The sequence below is a fragment of the Orbicella franksi genome, chromosome 15, assembly GCF_964199315.1.
Source record: "Orbicella franksi chromosome 15, jaOrbFran1.1, whole genome shotgun sequence".
Lineage (NCBI taxonomy): Eukaryota > Metazoa > Cnidaria > Anthozoa > Scleractinia > Merulinidae > Orbicella > Orbicella franksi.
Genome location: NC_138159.1, coordinates 2790183 through 2806853, shown reverse-complemented (window position 1 = coordinate 2806853; position 16671 = coordinate 2790183). Strand labels below are relative to the sequence as shown.

General features: G+C 40.3%; 2 protein-coding genes and 3 pseudogenes across 2 annotated transcripts; 4 read left to right on the top strand and 1 right to left on the bottom strand.

The window, feature by feature from the left end:
• The first annotated feature begins 73 nt into the window (after positions 1–73).
• On the top strand, positions 74–2003 carry LOC145469587 (galactosylceramide sulfotransferase-like). Its single transcript, XM_081453341.1, has one exon. It carries the CDS (start codon positions 705–707, stop codon positions 1524–1526), a length of 822 nt encoding a protein of 273 aa, XP_081309467.1. The 5' UTR covers positions 74–704; the 3' UTR covers positions 1527–2003.
• Positions 2004–3230: 1227 nt separating this feature from the next.
• LOC145469586 (galactose-3-O-sulfotransferase 2-like) lies at positions 3231–4986 on the top strand (annotated as a pseudogene).
• Positions 4869–5753, top strand: LOC145470501 (galactose-3-O-sulfotransferase 2-like; annotated as a pseudogene).
• A 2940-nt stretch (positions 5754–8693) lies between these two features.
• LOC145470500 (uncharacterized) lies at positions 8694–13962 on the top strand (annotated as a pseudogene).
• A 1939-nt stretch (positions 13963–15901) lies between these two features.
• Positions 15902–16330, bottom strand: LOC145470499 (uncharacterized). Its single transcript, XM_081454314.1, has one exon. It carries the CDS (start codon positions 16328–16330, stop codon positions 15902–15904), a length of 429 nt encoding a protein of 142 aa, XP_081310440.1.
• Between the last annotated feature and the right edge of the window lie 341 nt (positions 16331–16671).

Genomic DNA, 16671 nt, shown 5'->3' with positions numbered 1-16671 from the left:
GCTGAAGAGCGAGCTGTTAGCTCAGGCCACCAATTTTATAGGTGAATTTATAGGTGAAGTTTTTGGCTTAGGCAAGGACCCAAACACATCTATACAGTCATTTCTCAATTGCGGCTTTAGAATGAGGAATTCTATCAGAAGCATTCTCTCAGATGTATTTTTTAAATGTATTTCATTATGTTTGCATACACTTTACAATACTGTTGCTGCTGCTTTTCACTAAAACAATACAGATGTTGTTAAACAAGTAGACAGTGGGTTTCAGAAGTCAGAAGATGATCCAAAAAGTAAGAAGCAGGATTGGGAATAATTTTTCACACATAGGGTTTATTATTAATCAGAACAGTGTTTAATAATTTGCACCTTGCGACTTGGCCAGTAGATTTTTTTATGGGGCAAGGGGTTGAGGGGTTGGGACAGGGTCAGGGCTTGATTAAAGGGAGCTTTCCCCCAAATGCAGTCGCCATGACTTCTATAACCCTCTGTTTCAATCTGAATTCCAGGTTCTTCTGCAGAAGAATGTCCAACCAGTATGCAAGTCATAGGCTCAACTCCTGTTGGGAGAACTTGAACATTTTTATTTAGATTAGGTTGTGGCTCTGTGTGTTTCAGTTACTCACAAACTCTCCTCAATCACTGGTTTTGTGTTTCTCTGCCATCAGTCATCTTAATGGAGTTCATACAAGATACAATAAAAAAAAGCCATGCATGATCTCTTCCCAAAGGACACCAGCATGTACATTACGATCCTCAGAGACCCGGTAGACCAGTTTGAATCAGTTTTTAACTACATGGAATTTATAGGTGAAGTTTTTGGCTCAGGCAAGGACCCAAAAAAATCTATAAAGTCATTTCTCAGGAATGGAATAAAATTTAAAAATATTACCGCAAGTCGATCACCAGTTTTAGCCAGAAATCCCATGATGTTTGACTTTGCTTTAGATTACCAGTTTTACCAGAACTTGACAGCAGTCAAAGAGTACATTGCCTTTTTGGAAAAAGAATTTGATTTGGTCAAGATCATGGAGTACTTTGAAGAGTCTACGGTGCTAATGAAATGCTTGCTTTGCTGGAAATTTGAAGATTTTTTTCACATTGAATCCAATGCGACAGTGGATAAAGGAAGAGCTGAAATCAGTGACAACTTAAAAGAGAACATCAAACGATGGAACAAAGCAGATATGTTATTGTACGAGCACTTTAACAGAACATTTTGGCGCCAAATAAACCTGGAGAGGGAAGGGTTTTATGACGACCTGAAAACTTTTCATCGGATGAATGAAGAGATGAATCAAAGGTGCTTTAACGGAACTTTGACCCTTCAATTAGTTTATCCTAGCAAATATGTTAAGTCACCTGTTTTAAATCCAAACTTGCCAGCAGAAATAAAGGACAAATGTGAAAAGATGACTAGAAAAGAAAATGCATACCTCACACACTTAAGAAATAGACAATCCTCCAAATCCGCAGGTTACATCAAGACATTGCTAGATGAAGAGGAAGAAGCTGACAATACAATTAGCTGAGATGTGGCAAAAGAACTTGCATACGATCCTTTGCCGCTATAAAAATATATTGTAAAAAGTAGAACTGAACGGGGGGGAAGAGATTTTCTACTCACAAACTCTGCTCAATCACTGGGTTTGTGTTTCTCTGCCATCAGTCATCTTAGTGGACCTCTCAGGAAACAGAAGTTTACTTCACTGGGTACAAAATGTCACAGCTGTTGGCTGTGATTGGCAGATTTGGAACCATTTTCTTTGTTTCTTTTTTGCAAGGTTGATTAGTTGTCGTCATAATTAACATTGTAAGATCTTTCTAATAAAATCTGTGGGGTTTTTTTCACAGACACAAATTAACAGTTGAGACAACCAGACGGATATTAAAGCTGCTCTCAGCTGACAAGAGTGCTCCTATAGGATAGGTTCTCTTTCTCAAGACACACAAAACAGGATTATCCACTGTGGCTAAAATCTTCTTCCCTTACGGCGACTCTAATTATCTTTCTTTTGTTCTCGGCAATGACCCAATGGTTGGCTGGCCTCATCGATTTCCCCTCATACATGCCTTGCCGCGCAATGGAATTCAATCAAATTTTCTGTGCAGTCATACAAGATACAATTAAAAAAACCATATATCATCTCTTCCCAATGGACACCAGCATGTACATTACGATCCTCAGAGACCCAGTAGACCAGTTTGAATGGTTAAAAAGGAATCCTGACTTAACAGGAAAACGTAAAATCTCAACTGTCTTGGACAAAAGTAAATCAGCGGCACGATCTCCAACAAAAAATAGCACTTAAAACATTGCCTGATCTCTCGCGAAAATATAGATCTGACTCGGAGTTAACGTCGCACAATGTAATATTTGGGAATGAATATGACGGGCTAGGATCACCAAATCACTCAGGAAAATACGCTTGGCTTGACGTGGAACCACTCTGGCTTTCAACTGCTCCTCCCGTGTATCTGCCAAACATCTTTTAACCGAGCGATCCGCAGCCGAATTGCCAATGTTCAAAATCGACTGCCATTCCGTACCTCTGCCATGTTCAGCAAAAATTGTTCGAAGTTTTCCTATTAAAGCATCAACCGTCCCAAAGGCAAGTCTCTTGGGGCATCCACAAGACCTCATACTGACATTTGACTAGAAAGCTGTAGACATTCTGGAAGGTGAACACGCAAGGCTGAAGCAAGCGTTTTAGGGGTTGCAAGATGAGACAAAAAATTCATAAACTCACACTCGAACGCAGTCTTCTGTTTCACATAGCGCGACGATCCTCGCTGTTGAGACAATTGAGCCAGGCGTTCAGAAATTTCGTTCTTATCAACTTTAAATTTTTTAGATGGCCCTCCAGTCCCGTGTTCTTGGACATCTTTCCGTACGTAACCACACTGTTGACCGTGAAAACCGAAAAAACCCATCGCTGGCGTAGGAACATTTGGGACAAGCCACTGAGGGAGTAAACAGTTTAGGAACCCGAGGTGACGGCTGAAAGAATACAAAGGATACATAAATGTCACTTCGTATTCAAGTCAAAAACGAGACACTCTACACGCCCAAAGGGTCAACATACACTTGGCAGGACTGTAGCCTACTTTAGACGGGACCAAAATAACGCCCATAGTACCGTGTGAGCCGGGACAAATTCTAGCTGAAGAGCGAGCTGTTAGCTCAGGCCACCAATTTTATAGGTGAATTTATAGGTGAAGTTTTTGGCTTAGGCAAGGACCCAAACACATCTATACAGTCATTTCTCAATTGCGGCTTTAGAATGAGGAATTCTATCAGAAGCATTCTCTCAGATGTATTTTTTAAATGTATTTCATTATGTTTGCATACACTTTACAATACTGTTGCTGCTGCTTTTCACTAAAACAATACAGATGTTGTTAAACAAGTAGACAGTGGGTTTCAGAAGTCAGAAGATGATCCAAAAAGTAAGAAGCAGGATTGGGAATAATTTTTCACACATAGGGTTTATTATTAATCAGAACAGTGTTTAATAATTTGCACCTTGCGACTTGGCCAGTAGATTTTTTTATGGGGCAAGGGGTTGAGGGGTTGGGACAGGGTCAGGGCTTGATTAAAGGGAGCTTTCCCCCAAATGCAGTCGCCATGACTTCTATAACCCTCTGTTTCAATCTGAATTCCAGGTTCTTCTGCAGAAGAATGTCCAACCAGTATGCAAGTCATAGGCTCAACTCCTGTTGGGAGAACTTGAACATTTTTATTTAGATTAGGTTGTGGCTCTGTGTGTTTCAGTTACTCACAAACTCTCCTCAATCACTGGTTTTGTGTTTCTCTGCCATCAGTCATCTTAATGGAGTTCATACAAGATATAATAAAAATCCATGCATCATCTCTTCCCAAAGGACACCAGCATGTACATTACGATCCTCAGAGACCCAGTAGACCAGTTTGAATCAGTTTTTAACTACATGGAATTTATAGGTGAAGTTTTTGGCTTAGGCAAGGACCCAAAAAAATCTATAAAGTCATTTCTCAGGAATGGAATAAAATTTTAAAATATTACCGCAAGTCGATCATCAGTTTTAGCCAGAAATCCCATGATGTTTGACTTTGCTTTAGATTACCAGTTTTACCAGAACTTGACAGCAGTCAAAGAGTACATTGCCTTTTTGGAAAAAGAATTTGATTTGGTCAAGATCATGGAGTACTTTGAAGAGTCTACGGTGCTAATGAAATGCTTGCTTTGCTGGAAATTTGAAGATTTTTTTCACATTGAATCCAATGCGACAGTGGATAAAGGAAGAGCTGAAATCAGTGACAACTTAAAAGAGAACATCAAACGATGGAAAAAAGCAGATATGTTATTGTACGAGCGCTTTAACAGAACATTTTGGCGCCAAATAAATCTGGAGAGGGAAGGGTTTTATGACGACCTGAAAACTTTTCATCGGATGAATGAAGAGATGAATCAAAGGTGCTTTAACGGAACTTTGACCCTTCAATTAGTTTATCCTAGCAAATATGTTAAGTCACCTGTTTTAAATCCAAACTTGCCAGCAGAAATAAAGGACAAATGTGAAAAGATGACTAGAAAAGAAAATGCATACCTCACACACTTAAGAAATAGACAATCCTCCAAATCCGCAGGTTACATCAAGACATTGCTAGATGAAGAGGAAGAAGCTGACAATACAATTAGCTGAGATGTGGCAAAAGAACTTGCATACGATCCTTTGCCGCTATAAAAATATATTGTAAAAAGTAGAACTGAACGGGGAGAAAGAGATTTTCTACTCACAAACTCTGCTCAATCACTGGTTTTCTGTTTCTCTGCCATCAGTCATCTTAGTGGACCTCTCAGGAAACAGAAGTTTACTTCACTGGGTACAAAATGTCACAGCTGTTGGCTGTGATTGGCAGATTTGGAACCATTTTCTTTGTTTCTTTTTTGCAAGGTTGATTAGTTGTCGTCATAATTAACATTGTAAGATCTTTCTAATAAAATCTGTGGTTTTTTTTTTCACAGACACAAATTAACAGTCGAGACAACCAGACGGATATTAAAGCTGCTCTCAGCTGGCAAGTGTGCTCCTATAGGACAGGTTCTCTTTCTCAAGACACACAAAAAGGGATCATCCACTGTGGCTAAAATCTTCTTCCCTTACGGCGACTCTAATTATCTTTCTTTTGTTCTCGGCAATGACCCAATGGTTGGCTGGCCTCATCGATTTCGCCTCAAACATGCCTTGCCGCGCAATGGAATTCAATCAAATTTTCTGTGCAGTCATACAAGATACAATAAAAAAAACCATATATCATCTCTTCCCAAAGGACACCAGCATGTACATTACGATCCTCACAGACCCGGTAGACCAGTTTGAATCAGTTTTTAACTACGTGGAATTAGGTGAAGTTTTTGGTTTAGATAACGATCCAACAAAATCTATAAAGTCATTTCTTAGGAATGGAAAAAAATTCTAAAATATTACCGCAAGTCGATCATCAGTTTTAGCCAGAAATCCCATGACGTTTGACTTTGGTTTCGATTACCAGTTCTACCAGAACTTCACAGCAGTCAAAGAGTACATTGCCTTTTTGGAAGGAGAATTTGATTTGGTGATGATCATGGAATACTTTGAAGAGTCTATGGTGCTAATGAAACGCTTGCTTTCCTGGGAATTTGAAGATTTTTTCCATATTAAATCCAATGCGAGAGTGGATAAAGAAAGAGCTGAAATGAGTGACAACTTAAAAGAAGAACCTCAAACGATGGTGATTATTAGCTCCAAACATAGTTGAAAAAGTGTTCCATCTTGAGCTCAATAAAAAATTGGTTTAATATTTTTCCATCTTTCAGGTGATACAGATGAAACATCTGGGTTTGGAAACTTTGAACGCTTTGTTGGAAAAACATTTACCAATGTTATCAAGCGTTTCCAAGGGGATTACATCATGACCACTATAATCATACATGTGGTCCCTCCACATGAATATAAAGAAGATGAAGTTTATAAAGTCTCCATAAAGGAGTTCGCTCAACCAAAACAAAAAGTATTTTTTCTTAGTTTTATATGGCAGACGAGGTATAGCAAGTTTGAGCCATGCGTTGACAAATCAGTTGACCTCAAACTCCGTGGATGCGCCAAAGAGAGCATTACAGATGTAACAAAGAATGGAGTACTGTTTGAGAATGGTGTTCCACGTAAAATGCTTGGTTCAGAGACAAATGTGAAAGACTTGGATTTGAATTGTCTCTTATTCTCGAGAAGGGATTATGAAACTTTCTCCTTTACGCTAGAAGTAGCAAATGTATGCACTGATCGTACTTATAAATTTACTCTAACCGGCTCAATGGATCAAAGGATTTTTGCTAACACATTGCCCATGAGTCGGGAGCTAACTCCAAGGACCTTTTCCTTCTTAACATCTGTTTACAAATATGTCTCTAAAGTTAATTCTCCTTTGAATTTGAAAGCAAGTATACAAGTGAAGAAGGATGGCGAAAGTGATTTCAAAAGTTGGGAACAGTCAGTGTTTCATGATAGTAATTAAGTTAATATTTTCTTGACTCAGTCTGAAGTTGATCTATCTACCAGTTTTAGCTATGGTTACATAACAGTTGTAAATGTTGGGGACAGTTGCAATTTTTTTTATGAGACCAATAGCTAGTGATTCTTAATATAGCTAGTGATTCTCTCTTGAAACATCTCTTTATTTCAACTCTCTTCCCAATCCTCAATCTTTCCAAACAAACACTACTCGCGAAAAGCCTGAGAAAAACCCTTCAAATTATTACGACTCATTGACGTCTTTCCGATCTCGACATTCAGATCTGCCAACTTTGCAGCCACACCTGCAGGATTTACCACCTGCGTTAATTTGATGTAACGCAAGGCTGTCGAACTATTCTTCTGTCCAACATGGTCCATGATCTCACGCAAGCTCACCCCTGACAAGGAAAAAGAAACAGCCGCCCCACTACGAAAATCGTGAAGAGTATAACGGTCACCAGATAATAGGTCGCCCAGTGAAGTAGTATAAACACTCAATGTAGGATGAGCCGCTTCGGAATCCAAATGCTTAGGTGAAATATTTCCAGATTTGGTTACAGAACGCAACAAAAAAACCCGGACATAGCTTAATGCCTCAAGATTTACAAACATCAAAATACAACTCAAGCCCTCTAACAGGACAGATAGTTAAATTGGAACCTCTCTTAAATGCGAACACGTTTGCATCCAAAAATGGTTAAAAAGGAATCCTGACTTAACAGGAAAACGTAAAATCTCAACTGTCTTGGACAAAAGTAAATCAGCGGCACGATTTCCAGCAAAAAATAGCACTTAAAACATTGCCTGATCTCTCGCGAAAATATAGATCTGACTCGGAGTTAACGTCGCACAATGTAATATTTGGGAATGAATATGACGGGCTAGGATCAGCAAATCACTCAGGAAAATAGGCTCGGCTTGACGCGGAGCCACTCTGGCTTTCAACTGCTCCTCCCGTGTATCTGCCAAATATCTTTTAACCGAGCGATCCGCAGCCGGATTGCTAATGTTCAAAATGGACTGCCATTCCGTACTCTCGTATGTTCAGCAAAAATTGTTCGCAGTTTTCCTATTAAAGCATCAACCGTCCCAAATTTTAGATTTGTCAAAATATGTAACTAGTGCTAGTGTTATTGTTGTGTTTTTAAAGCTTTTTTTTGTTTATGTGTGCAAAAGTAATAAAAATGTGAAGAAAAAGAAAAAGCAACCGTTCCACAGGCAAGTCTCTTGGGGCGTTCACAAAAACCCATATTAACATTTTGACTAGAAAGGTGTAGACATGCCGGAAGATGAACTCGCGCTTTACCCCCACGATATTTCCATACTAAGAGCGCTATCACATCTTCTGGCAAGGCTGCAAGGGGTTGCAAGATGGGACGAAAAATTCATAAACTCACACTCGAGAGCTGTTAGCTCAGTCCACCAATACGGATACAGACAAAGCTCTGGAACAATAATGGTGAATGGAATTTGACAACTGTAAAAGAACTTTAAAACCGGACCCACCAAACCAAACGGCGGCAAAACGTAAGGATTAAGCATATCCTCTGTCTCCAGTACATTCAGTGAAAATAAGTTGACGCCCCGAGAATCCGGACTCAGAAAGGGATTAAAATGTGGAAGTCAAATACCAGATCGTCCAATTACGGCACTAGAGTCTAATGTCATAAGGTCAAATGAGTGGCCAGAAATTCCACCAAAAGTTTGTTCTACCAGACTCCATGTTTCATCTGATAACCTTGAATCCAGTCCTGAGAGCCGGCGAGAGGGACCGTCCGCAGGATTGTTGCTAGACTTTACATGACTTAAAGGAAGCTGTAAGTTGCGCTCTGATAACTCGAAGAAAAGATCCTTAGTTACTTTACTCAGCTGAGGGGAGTTCTTGCTCCCCTGACCCTCCCATGCATCAATCAGAACACGACTATCTACATCCACATCTATCCTACAATCTTTTATAGTAGCGGGAGGAGCTTTCAAAGCGTTAACCAATGCTAGCATCTCTTAAGTTGAAATATTGAGCTCTTTTTGTTGTGGAAACCAATGGTCTCTAAATGTCCGCTCGCCAGAAGGCAAATGGAGAACACAGCCCCACCCATAGTCGGAAGCATCCGTAGACAAGGACAGACCAACATGCTTCTCATCTCTCCAGGGAACTGATCCCTTCCATGAGTCCAAAAACCGCCAATAGCAAAGTTCTTCTCGTAAACAAGGCAAAAGTACTACTTGACGACTTGCTCCACAAGTGGTCAAGTAGTTCCACACAGGTTCCACAGTTCTTTGAAAAAGAATTTTATATCTTCAACTTAACCAGTTTTAACAATCAGGTTGAAAATTCACAGATTGGAGTTATACATTGTAAGTTCCAAGTATACCCTTTGGGGAAAGATTGTAATCAAAATATATTCAGTAGATTTTCAAACTTAGAGGTCCCAAGTTGTGCAAAGGGCTAGTCAGGGAGTAAGGTTAAGTCTGTGTTATGCCAAGTGCCCGCGAGCTTATCCTGGTTTATTTAGCATTAAGCGACAGAAGTATTGCTATCCCCCCCCCCCCCCTGAATGGGATACCAGTCCATTGCAGTGTTAACACCTTGCATTTAACTTGCTGCACCCATTTTTCTACAGCTGGGTGGAAAGAGGCACTGACACTAAAGTGTCTTGCCCATGAATCGAACACAACACATTTGACTCTTAACACCTTTTACACTGACTATGACACTGACTCTGACCAGGGTTTGAACCTGGAGTGCCCGATGTGGAGTCCCGCGCGCTAACCAGTAGGCCTCTTTGCCTTCATTCAACTGTCAAAGGGAATGCACAAGAAATATAAACCACAGTTGAACAACTCCCATAATAAGCAAACACCTTGTCATGGTCCCATCCACATACAAACATAATTTACGATTTTCTTAACCTTAATCATAATGACCAGGAGTTTCATAATCTAATTAAAACAACAATTATTAATGTTCTTTCTCGTTTGGTTTTTTGTTCCGATTTCATAATGAATAGCGTCAAGTCACTTTTGTTTCAGGAGGAAACGAAAGCCCTCTCCTTCAACAGCAGCATCTTGGTTAACAGAATACAGTTTTAACTCAGAATAGCTCTAGTATCAATGAAACATTTAAATGTATTCCTCACAGGTATGTACGGGTGAAGTTTACATTTCAGCCCAGCCACAGGTTCTTGCCTGTAGTCTAAGAAAAATTACTGGGATCCCAAAGGTCCCTAACCATGAATTCCTGGGTGCCCAGTAAGAGTTAGTTAGTAACAGTTAATTGCCGGTGGCACCCTGGCGCTTCTAGGGCAAACAACTTTTGTAGCTCAGTATATTCATTTAGTGATATTGAAAATTGCTTCACAAGAATGGCTCTTGATTTATACCCAGTGACTTTCGTAAAGTTGTTTATTAAGTGGTCCATAAAATTTATCTCTCATGTACACTTTAGATTAAGTAAAGTAAAGTTGTTAGCACACAGGTATTAACCTACCCCTAAGATCAACTTTATAGTGGAACGATTCTAATCCTACATGTAGGATAAACTTAATCTCAAAGTGTTAGGTAAGTGTGTAACTGATATTTAACCCATTAATTTATCATCAAATTCCCTTTCAGGCCAGACAAAGCTGGTACTGAGCTAATTCTTAAGCTTTATGGACAGCCAGGGCATGTTGAGGATTGGAAATGTGACGAGATTTATCACCCAGATATCTGTTCGTTTCAAGTAACAGAGTCAGGAGATAATAAACTGTCATGCGACGCTAAAGTTTGTGGGTCATCAGATATCCAAATTGCTTCCGTCAATCCAGAGATGGATAAAGCTGTCAGTGACTGGAAGCCATTACCGAAGGACACAATCACTGCTAAAGTGCAAGGGGCCATCAAAACGAACCTGGAAAGGGGTTTTAGTTTTCTTATCTTAAGATGTGGAAGTAATTTCCAAGCGCTTCCCTTTCCACCAACTTTCAAGAAAGTTGAAGACGGCAAAAGCAGAAGTGGTATCAATATCAATGTGATTATGCTTGACTCTATATCCAGACCGCATTTTTATCGAACCCTTCCAAGAGCAATAGGGGCGCTTTGCAAGATTACAGAGGATCCAAATATCAAGGCCTCCGCCCTGGATTTTGAACTCGACCAGAGTATTGGTCAACAGACATTCGAAAACTTGAGGCCATTCTTTTCTGTTGTTCTCAAAGGTGGGTTCAGTATGCTTTGTAACTTTTAATTTATTTCACTGTCCAATCCTTTCTCTGGAATAATGTTGTATAATTCAGTGCTGGAAATAATTTTATGATGCAGCAGCTTTTAAACCTCTGTTTTGGCCAGACATAATATTAATGATATATTATTATTTACTGATTTGTTTGGACATTAAATACGTAATTTTACAAGTTCATTCAGACGATGTCCATTGTCCAACTGTTATTTGTATCACTGGTAATGAGGGAGAAATTTACAAAGTGATGTAGGAAACTATGTGGAAGGGAAGGAGTAATTTTAAATTTTATTTACAGATTACAATGAAATTAGTGCCTCAGGGGAGAACACAAAGGCTCCTTCAGGCGTAGAGTTGGTGTATGGGACCTCCCAGAAGTGGGGCTACCAGACCCTCTTTCAAGAGGACCTTTGTTGGTACGCATTTGGCGAAGTGCATTAACAGATATTCAGAGAAGAGTAGTGCCAACCAGTGACTCGGAGTTCAAATCAAGGTGAGTGCGTCATATGTGAGTAATGGTAAAGCTACATGTACAAGCGACATGGTTATAACCTAGAATCATCAGCATGCTGTGTGCTCAGCAGGGGCAGCGCTACACACATATTGTGGGACTATGAGAAAGACATAATGCCAAGGTCTGTGTCAAGCCATGTGGTCCAGATCACTGCAGCAGCTTATCCCAGTTTCCGTAGCATTAAGCAAGTATTTCTGATCCCCCTGGCCTAGCATTCATACACCTGAGTGGAGGGAAGCACTGTGAGAGTAAAGTGTCTTGCCTGAGAACGCAATCCAGTGACCCTGGCTAGGGCCGGAACCCATACAGCTTGATCAGCTAAGCATTAGGGGACCATGCCTTCCGCTGCAAGTACTAAGCAGTAACTACATTAAGGCCTTGGTAGTAATGCTTCCAGAAGGCTACTTAAAAATTCTTCTCTTTTGACGGAGTTTATTCCTCTCCAACCTTGGCCAAATGTTGATAGCACACTCGACAAAATTAATTTGTTGGTGTGTAAAGACAAAGCACCTTCACATCTTCATTGACCAGCCCTACTCAGTAATCTTTGTAAACAGTTTTAAAACTTAACCTTCCAACAATCTCCAAAAATATTCAAATATTATTTGCTTTAATGGTCAGAAAATCACACAAAAGGTCTACATGTAAGCACACTCCACAGCTTATTTAATTTATTGATAGTTCCTATCTTCATTCCGAAAAGCCCTTTTGGGACGAATGAAGTATGTATGTATGTACGTATTTCTTGAATCCATATAATTTCTATTTCCTTTCACTGGAACTATTTCTTTGCAGGGCTGTTATTAAGTTTTGATTCACGTATAGCCTTGATTATCATGCCCATAACAAACTTGTAACTTCATGGGATAATTGTATTAACTACAGCCAAGTTCACCCATAACAACAAGAGCCCATCAAACATGTTCGGCTGTAACAGATGCTACTGGTTACGGCCCTTATTGACAGCCCTGTTTTGGGTTGAGTGAAATGATGTTATAGTGTCCTTAAAGCATCAGTGTTTTATTTCACCACGGGTGGAAGGAATTACAAGAAACGTTGGTCAAGAAAAAAATTGACCACTATGGCTTGACACATTTTTCCAGCACAGTAGTGAACAGGTACGACAGAACAAACCACTATGATTCTCCTGCTAGGGTGTGTTCCAATGGCCAGTTTTTCAGTTGGTATTTCATGGACTACATAACGAAGGTGTACACTGCTTTACAAAAAGATGAAAAGGCAAAACCTTTGCTGTCGTACATGCATTTTAACACTGGACATGAAATGACTGGAAAGCGGATGATCAACATAAATGGCAACTTGGCAGGCTTTACTGACACCCTTACCATCATATTTTCAGACCATGGCCACAAAATGACGCCGTTTAGTTACACAGAAGAAGGTAGAAGAGAGTTATTCGATCCAACGTTCTTCATGATTGTTACTGATGGTGTTAAAGAAAAGCTGGGACCACAAAGGACGGCTGCCTTGTTCACAAATCAAAAGCGGCTCTTCATCCTACGTGATTTGCACAAAGCTCTCATGAGTTTCACGACCCTGAGAAAATGAACTCTCAGGATTTTTCACCTACAAACAGGCGTATTCTCAGTCGTTCCTGCCAACCGCACATATGCAGACTTGTACATGCTTCCGCTGACCAGGTGTAAGTGCGAGGGCCTTGATTAAGAAGGTCATATCAAAGATAATGCAGATAATCAAAAATGGCTGCCAGAATTTGCAGCTGGATACATGAATGACGCAATACAACAGCAGTATGTGGGAGGTAAGATGTTGGCTGGTGTTATTGATTTTTAAGGTTGTGATGTGCTCTTTTTTAATAAACACTAATTAGATGTATGTGCAATTACTGTGCAAAGAATGGAGTACTGTTTGAGAATGGTGTTCCACGTAAAATGTTTGGTTCAGAGACAACTGTGAAAGACTTGGATTTGAATTGTCTCTTATTCTTGAGAAGGGATTATGAAACTTTCTCCTTTGCGCTAGAAGTAGCAAATGTATGCACTGATCGTACTTATAAATTTACTCTAACCGGCTCAATAGATCAAAGGATTTTTGCTAACACGTTGCCCATGAGTCGGGAGCTAACTCCAAGGACCTTTTCCTTCTTATCATCTGTTTACAAATATGTCTCTAAAGTTAATTCTCCTTTGAATTTGAAAGCAAGTATACAAGTGAAGAAGGATGGCGAAAGTGATTTCAAAAGTTTGGGAACAGTCAGTGTTTCATGATAGTAATTAAGTTAATATTTTCTTAACTCAAGTAAGTAAGTAAGTAAGTAAGTAAGCACTTTATTTAGACACATTTCACCAGCGAGCCTGGGGCTCGTTTAATTGTGAACGTGTATGCTAAAATTAAAATGTAAAATTTAAATATGTTATCTATTCAATAGATAATAGATTGATCTATCTACCAGTTTTAGCTATGGCTACATAATAACAGTTGTAAATTTTGAGGACAGTTGTGATTGTTTTTATGAGACCAATAGCTAGTGATTCTTAACAGATCCAAATTTTGAAGGAGGGCAGGAGAGGGGAGGGTTGGATATGTGAGAAGGGAGGGCTGGTGACTGTAGTGTTTCACGGTCAGTGAAACATCCGGATTTAACCAAAATAAGTACACGCAATACCGATTCAACTCGACACTTGACCATGTGCTTTTAATCACCCATAATTCATTTCGGCCGTACACGATTACGTCATCGATACTACAATCTCTCCCTTTTTTTAAAATAAATTGTCCAGTCCAGATTTTTAAACAAAATAACATTACATACTATAACCGTTTCTAAATGGCTACTAACTCAAAGAAAAGTGCTCCAATGTCCAAGACTGAAATCAATACAAAAATGACATATTTATAAAAGTGAAATGTCCTTCTCAAGAACTGTCCATCCTGTAAACAAAGTCTTAACCGAGTTCATAATCTTTTAGCCTCTCAGGTTGACGATTGCGCCTGGGCCGCAACGCATAATGCTGAGTTGAAACTCTTGGTTCCTCTTTCTGACTAGTTTCTGGGTCTTTTGACAATGTCCATTTAGGATTGCTGGCTGCTGTCTCTTGTGATTTATCCTCGTCATTCTTCTGTAGGTGAGTAACATTTCTTTTGTAGTGGACGCCAGCAGGAGACTTAATTTCCACATGACTTCTTTGTTTGTTGACCACCTCATAGGGTGTGGCTTCAAATAATGGTGAGAGCTTGTCTGACTTCGGTTTCTGAGGAAGAACTTTGTCTCCCTCTTTCAGGTTAGACTCACAAACACCTCTGAAATTATTAGCATAGTCTTTGCCCTTTTGCTTTCTTTCACGATCTCTGTCCAAGACTTCAATGTCATTACTAGCAGAGCGCAGCTCTTCCACACCTGGGAGCTTTGAACGAATCTCTCTTCCAAATAACAATTTAGCAGGACTCACTCCAGTAGTTTTGTGTTGTTTGCTTCTGTGACCGAGCAAGAATTTCTGCAATTCCTTTTGCCGGTCACGTCCCTCGCTGTGCGCAACACGCATAGCTTTCAGCAGACTCCTATTTTGTCTCTCTACCTCACCGTTGGCTTGCGGCCACAATGGAGTCGATGTTCTGTGTTCGATGTTGTTATCTTTGAGGTAGGCTTCAAATTCTTCTGACACAAATTGTAGACCGTTCAACTTGTCTGTTTTTATTGACAGCGACAGTCCATGAGTAGCAAACATTGCTTCCAGACAGCTAACCATTTTGCCAGATTTGGTTACAGCTACTTCGAAGAATCGACTAAAAAAATCACCAACCACCAGTAGATATTCACCCGTTGGAAGGGGTGTTAACAGATCCGCTGCGAGGTCTTGCCATGGCTGTGTAGGCAGTTCTGTTCTCTTCAATGGTTCTGGGGGCAACGGTGTACCAACAAGCTGGCAACCATGACATGTTCTGCACCTCTGTTCTGCTTGACGATCTCTTCAATGGTTCTGGGGGCGACGGTTTACCAACAAGCTGGCAACCATGACATGTTCTGCACCTCTGTTCTGCTTGGCGGTCTATACCGGGCCACCATACCTTGGTACGGAGTCTTTGCTTGGTCTTAACGATCCCTTGATGGCCTTCATGTGCCAGGTCCAGTACTTGCTTGCGAAGTTTCTTCGGAAGGACTAATCTAGTTCCTCTCAACACTAACTATCCTAGCACAGTTAACTCGTTTCTCACAGCTTTAAAAGCTGGCTCACCGACAATCCAATCATTGGTCTGAACACACTTCCTTAACACTGCAATTTCTTCATCTTCAGCAGATGCTTCTTCAATTGCTTGGATAGGTATGGCTCTGGGGGCTGCATTCTCTGCAACATACCGAATGTATTCTTCTACCACATCCTTGCTTTCATTTGGGACTTCTTGGGTTAGGCGAGACAAAGCATCAGCTATGTTCTGTGGGCCTGGACGATACATCACTGTAAACTCATATGGTTAAAGTTGTAAGACCCATCTTTCAATTCTCGCAGAGGGCTGAGATTTACTTGAATAGATCACTTCAAGTGGTTTACGATCAGTTTCCAACTCAAAATGTTTTCCATATAGATAAACATGGAACCTTTCACAGGCCCAGACTAGAGCCAGAACTTCTCTTTCTGTTTGAGAATATCTTCTTTCAACTGCTGTTAGACTTCTGCTTGCGTACTGAGTAGACTGGTCTCCAATTGCCATTTCGTTCTTGAACAAGAACAGCGTCCAGTCCGACCGGACTTGACAGCAATGACTCTTGTTTTGGCATCCTTGTAGTAGTAAGCTAATGTTTCAGCACTTGCTAGTGTTTCCCTCAAAGCTTTGAACGCTTCTTGTTGCTTCTCACCCCATTTGAATGGTACACCTTTTCGTGTCAGTTGTTGAAGTGGTTCTGCAGCTGTAGCCAGATTTGAAATGAATTTTGCACTGAAATTCACAAGTCCCATAAAACTTCTCACTTCTGCTACAGACCCAGGTTCTCTGGCGTTGACTACTGCTTCAACTTTGGATTCTGTTGGTAAAATACCCCGTGTAGACGATAGGTTTCCCATGAATTCTAACTGGGGCATCTTGAACTTGCACATCTCACCATTTAAGGTCAAACCTCTTTGTTCAGTCCGGAATATCCCGATATATTAGGACGGCTGCGATGTCACGAAACTCACGTTTCAACCAATGAGAATGCGTGTTTTGGTTGGAGTGTTGTGTTTCACAACAAACCAAGAGATTCAAGATGGCGGACAAAGAGAGTCGCGAATACTTTCCAATGCCATGAATGCGGGCCTTCAGGAGGTATACATTTATCTCGAATTGAGTTAAATACTGTCCAAATTATAGAATAAAAGGAAGGTTTGTGTGCGCGTTCCATGTCACAGACAATTCTGCCCAGATAACGATTATCCTCGGACCGAAGGAAGCACTACGG

Bases quoted from the DNA above. Each gene is read 5' to 3' on its own strand.
- LOC145469587 (XM_081453341.1), top strand. From the start codon at position 705: ATGCATGATCTCTTCCCAAAGGACACCAGCATGTACATTACGATCCTC.
- LOC145470499 (XM_081454314.1), bottom strand. From the start codon at position 16,330: ATGTGCAAGTTCAAGATGCCCCAGTTAGAATTCATGGGAAACCTATCG.